Source organism: Toxorhynchites rutilus, chromosome 2 (assembly GCF_029784135.1).
Source record: "Toxorhynchites rutilus septentrionalis strain SRP chromosome 2, ASM2978413v1, whole genome shotgun sequence".
Lineage (NCBI taxonomy): Eukaryota > Metazoa > Arthropoda > Insecta > Diptera > Culicidae > Toxorhynchites > Toxorhynchites rutilus.
The window spans coordinates 131360666-131366768 of NC_073745.1; the positions used below are offsets into that span (position 1 = coordinate 131360666).

A 6103-nucleotide genomic window follows, 5' to 3' on the forward strand; every position below is an offset into this window, starting at 1 on the left:
AGTAAGTTTTTTTTCACGTGAAAATTAATGCTTAACACGATCATTATGTTCGTTTTTCTATATTTTTGGTTGCAAAAAAAATACGGACACCAACATGAAACATGTGCTTGGGGGCATAATAGGTCGGCCGTCTGGGGGCAATATAGGTCACTACTTTGAATTAAATAAAATAGATTTTTATTTTTTTTTACAGCAAAAATGTGCGAAAAACATCAAAACGAAGTGAAGAGGACATAAAAAACGCAATCTTTGCTGTTCGATCGGGCGCCAGTGTTCGGTCAACCTCTAAACCATTTAACATTCCATTTGAAACATTACGTGCTCGTGTGACAGGAAAATGCTCGTCATTATTGGAAGCGCATCAGGCATATCGGATGAGTAAACAATCTAGCAATTTAAATGACTGGCGCCATTTTATAACTATTTTAAGGGACATTTATTTAATCTACAGGTATTCAATGACGAACAAGAAAAGTTGTTACGCGATTACTTGGTTAAATCAGCGAATATGTTCCACGGACTTTCATTTCAACAAATACGGTCCCTCGCTTTTCAATTCGCATGCAAGTTTAAGGAAATGAAAGCCATCAAAAAAGTGCCTGACTCCTGGACAGCGAAAAATTCTGACGAAGAACCAGCAGCTACCAGAGATTGGCTGCATGGATTTATGAAGCGCCACTCTGATTTGAGTTTGCGCCGCCCTGTACAAACTTCACTTGGTCGTGCCGCAGCCTTCAATAAGCCAACAGTGGACGCATTTTTTGACACTTACGTAAAGGTGCGCGAATCACATGAGTATAATGCTGCTGATATATGGAATATGGATGAGACGGGACTGTCCACTGTCCACAAAACCAAATTCGTTGTGGCGTCTAAAGGTACTAGATGTGTCGGTGCAATAAGTTCTGGTGAACGAGGTACGAATGTGACAATGGCACTCGCAGTGTCAGCTGCAGGCGATCGAATACCACCTTTCTTCGTCTATCCACGGGTAAAATTCCAGGACAAGTTTTTACTGCAAAGCACTACGAATGCAAGAGGAGTAGCAAATGGTTCGGGAAGGCAGACAAGCGACACATTTTTGGAATGGCTGCATCACTTCAAAAATTACGCGATCCGATCCAGCACTGAGAAAACTTTGCTCATCATGGATAACCACGAATCACACATGACGATTTCTGGATTAGACTTTTATAAGGAGAATAATATTGAAGTGTTAACTCTACCTCCGCACACCAGTCATCGCATGCAGCCTCTCGATAGAGGAGTATTTGGGCCTCTCAAAACGTATTTTGATCATTCGTGCAAGGCGTGGACGTTCAACCATTCCGGCATTCCTATTACCATCGACCTCATAGCTGAACTGGTTGCTGAGCAGTTGTTGAAAGGTGCTTCGATCATTTGCTACATTGAGATTTTTCTACCAGAATGGCGTCAATGAAAACCTGTATTATTTGTGTTCCTTATTTTTATAGCATCTATGCTATTCATATTCTTCAAATAAAAGTTCAAGCTCTAATTTTGTAAACGTGTATATTGTTTTATTTCACGCCAAATATAGCGACCTATATTGCCCCCACTTTTTTAAAATCTCGAAAAAAGGTACTTTCGCCTTATTGAATTTAGCTTGCAAAATATTTAGCCAGACTTGAAGTCAGTATAGCCAAAATGTTGCCAAATACATAACCTTTCCAACGCGTGCTTAATTTTTAAAATTGGTGCAAAACACCATCGCACGAGCTCTCCAAAAAAACCGACCGGTTTGACCCCACTCTATTCTATTCATCTGTTTGTTTATCGATGTGATTATAACCCCAGTTAATCGATTGATTTTTAATTAATAGAAAAATAATTCTGTTAGATGTAATTAACTATACATTTACAAAATCATACAGCGAATCACGTTGTGTATAATGCGGCAAACGTTCCGACACGCTAATAAAGCGGGACTCAGCGCGCAAGCGCAGAAAACACTAATGCTACAGGGATATTAGGGGTAAAGTAGTCAACTGCTTGTTTGATAACATAGTGATTGACTTAAATGTGAAATTTAGTTTATTCGAGCTGATATCTCCTACAAATCATGAGTTTGGACGACTGTTCACATATTCTAGGAGAGGTGAACAGATATTTTGTTTTATTTTAGCGATTAATTAGCGAAATTACTTTATTGAAAAAAGAGAAAGAAAAAAAAGAGAAAAAGACGGAACACACCAATATAGTTATTTTTACGATACATATACAGATAAACTTCGATATAACGTACATTTCACTTTCAAAATTGTACGTTGTATCGAATTGTACGTTATATCGAAGCATAATAAAGTACTCACAAACGTAGTCTATAATACATTATTGTGTTGCTGTTTTAATACAGTTAATGAATAGCTTCAATCAGAAGACGAACCCAGTTTTTCTCATGATGTTTCCCTTCGTACTGTTGATTAAAGCTAGATTCATTTAGAATCCGGAATCATAAAACCAGCCGTATTTCGGAATTGATTGAAGGTACAAAACTTGTTTTAGCATCACAATACAGATAATTTATTGTTCTATCAGAAAAAAAATATTGAAAAACTTTTTCCTTTACACTTTGGAAATGTGTACGTTATATCGAGGTAAAATGTACGTTATATCGAGTGACGTTATATCGAGGGTACGTTCTAACGAGGGTACGTTATATCGAAGTTTCCCTGTAGTCAGAAACCAGGACTGCATGTTGAGGTCTGTTTCGGTAGGAAATTATACAATATAATTTTTATATAAAAACAGCACAACAGTTAAGTGGATACATATTCAAAGCTCACAAAGGATTAAATAAATCTTGTTTATCTTTCATATCTTACAAACCAAGTAAAAGTAATTCCAACCAGAACGCCACCCATGTCCAAATTTATAACGACTGCAAAGGGTTAAATTGCATTACAGTTCGGATTCGATTATATACAGACTCGATTATTTATGATTCGATTATAATTTTAGACTCGATTATACATAGTTAAAAAAAATTGTTTTTAAATCTGAAGTATTACTTTTTTCAGGTAAAAATGACATGGTGGACATCTATGTAGGATTGATAAATTACATTTTTATTTTAAATTTTAATGATGTACATACTTACAAAGCAGTGTATCAATACTTTTGACACTGTATACATCTAACTGTTGAAATTGTAAATAAAAACTGTAATGTTGTAATGTAAATTTTCACTGTAGAAAATAAGGTTCTCATTGTTATTGAGTATTTTTGGGGTATTTTTCGTTACGTGAGTGTATTATCAAATGAGCGGTTAGTTTTCTCATTTTTACTCCAAAATGTTGACGAAAAGAAATACTTATCAAGTCGGGTTAGACGGACACTCCACCGAAGGGAAAGACAAACATTTTGTTTAATTATATCCTACTTCTTTTCTTAACAGATGCCCACCTAAGACAAGACGTGACAACTGGCTTCTTACTCTTCTTTCTGCATTTTCGTCGACCAAGTGCTAGATAACAGGAAAGCGAGATGTGAAGGTTGCCAAATGTTATACAATTTCGGAAGATTATTTTCCCATGAAAAACATGTGTTCTTCGTATCATGTATTTTCTGAGCACATTTGCACATTTTTTTTGTATTAATTGTTCAACCTAATGTCACATATTTCAAACAATAAGTACTTTCCTGTTATTTTGGTATGCGAAAAAATTAAATGTGAACAATCAATAGAAAACGTAGATTTGATAGTTGGAGTATGATATTTTATTTATCAAGAGATTATGGGCCTTACCGTTTACACTTCACGATGAAATCGAAATGAACTATTAAATTTCGTTTCACGAGTTAAAGAAAATGATGAGTCTTCAGGTGGAATTGAACCTTTTCAAATAGAAATTATGAATAAAAATTAACTTTTTCGTATCAAATTAGTGTTCAATGTGAATGAAAAACTTTGCTTTCTTCATTTGGTAAAATAATCTCGTACAAAAATTGTATCTGAAGATAATTTTATATTATAATGATAAGTTTTAGTGAGAATTTCGGAAAGTGTATAGAAAATAGCTCAAGTTAGGGTAAGAAAGACGTGCTTCAAGTAAATAAATAACGCCAAGTAAAAATTTCCATTCAGATTTTAAAAATTTAAAAGTGCTTTCGGGTTGAGTAGTTAGACTTGTTGAAAACCAATTTCGTATCCATATGTCGACACCGTATCGTTGTCATCGCGGATACAATTCATTTCGTTTTCACCGTGAAGTGTATACAGGAATAAGGCTTTATAATTGAGGTTCCAACATGATTTATGCTTTACGGTTGGAAAATAATTGAATGTTCATCTCTGGTAGGCCGCTGCTATTATGCTATGCTAGAATGCAAGAGAATCACAAAAAGATGTAGGGTGGAAATTCCGATGCAAAGTTTCCCTCTTCAGGAACTGAACACCGGACGTAATAGAAACGAAAACTTACAAAGAATCCATAATAGAAATTTTCGCTAAAATGAAATGTGAATGCAACTATTATTCAATTTTGAATATATTTGGCAACACTGTGAAAATGGTGGAAATCCCATTTTTGTATATTTATCTTTGTCAATTATTTTCCTCATCAACCAATCAGAAGCCGAGTTGCAAGTGGTCCGAGTTTGACAGAAGTGGTGGTCCGGAATCGGTCCCCTATTGTCATGTCTCGTCTCAGATGCCCACTAACTACGTTTGCAAGTGCAACCAGATATTATGGACCAATCAGCAGAGCGGTTTAAAATAAAAATTACAAGTGATTTTAGTTTTGTGCGATGATTTTTACGGCCTATTTGAAGGCCTTCAAAACTTATCGAGTACAAAAACTTGAATTTTCAGTTAGTGTCCATCTTTCCCGACTCATTCTTATTCTTAGTTTGGTATCTTGAACCTTCTATCTTCCTGTTTGAACAAACAGAACAATGCTCTTTTTATCTTCACAGTTTCGCAATACATGCAGTTTTCTAATAAGCCTTTCCTCAAGCATGGGTGACAGTTTTTGTTTATACAGAGTACCGTTATCTATTATTCATAGGAGTACCGTTTTAATTCGTGAACAAGTTCACTGGACATCAAAATTTTTTAGAAAAAGAATAAACTGATTCTTTGTTATATACAGCAGAAGATCCGTATACTTCCTTGCGTAGAAGTATTTTTGCATCAAATATGATCTCCTGAACAAATTCAGATATTTTATGTGAGAAAGGTATTTTATGACTTTAAGGGGATGAATCAATAATTCAATTTTTCTTTTATATTCAAAAAACGCAAAATATCTGTATAGAAACAAATAAAAAATTGTTTTGACTCGATTATATACCGGATTCGATATGTAGCGAACAGAAATCGGAGACTGTATATAATCGAGTTGGGTAAATCCCCAATTATTGTATTTTTGACGTAGGACTACGTCTAACCGGAAGATATAGGGGGTGAAATGAAAATCTAGACGCTGAACAAGTAGGAAAAAATGCAAGATTTGGAACGCTTATAACTCGAGCATTTCTCAATAGATCGCAAAGGTTTTTGCATCAATTGATAGGAAATATATCTACGCATCTATCATAACGAATAACATTTCATTTTTCTTGAGATAAATAATTGAATAATCGTGAAATATCAAGCATTGTCCAAATGCACTATGTGCCCATTTTTGATTGGTCCATTTTGTGCTCCTCAAATCGTACCGACCGAAACGGGCAACCAGAGCAGTAGCGAAATAGAATGAAGCACGATTGGAAAGGAAAAAGAAAAAAAATTAACAAAACATTGGTCGCTGTCTCACACATGCGTAATTCCCGAGCCAGCCAGTCAGCTTAAAAATCCCCGCTCCGCTGCCGTAACGATCATTCTTTGTGTGGACACCGACTGGACAACATCGTTGCTGGACGAGCTGGACGGCGAGGGATCGAGTGCCTTTTTCAAGGCAAGAGGGCGGAGGTGGTAGCGCTGGAGTAGAGTAGAGTAGAGTTTTCAAAGGGCCTTTCTCAAGGCTAGAGACGAATGAACTGCAAAAGTTTAAAGTCTCTATAATACAAGACCTTCCTTCCTTCCTTCCGTAACGATCATTCTCATCCAAACCGTACACCACATCGTTTCGCACCACAC

General features: G+C 35.8%; 1 protein-coding gene across 1 annotated transcript; it reads left to right on the plus strand.

The window, feature by feature from the left end:
• Window positions 1-577: 577 nt before the first annotated feature.
• Window positions 578-1441, plus strand: LOC129766123 (uncharacterized). Its single transcript, XM_055766589.1, has one exon. It carries the CDS (start codon window positions 578-580, stop codon window positions 1439-1441), a length of 864 nt encoding a protein of 287 aa, XP_055622564.1.
• The last annotated feature ends 4662 nt before the right edge of the window (window positions 1442-6103 follow it).

Excerpts from the sequence above, each read along its gene's own strand:
- LOC129766123 (XM_055766589.1), top strand. The coding sequence starts at position 578 with ATGAAAGCCATCAAAAAAGTGCCTGACTCCTGGACAGCGAAAAATTCT.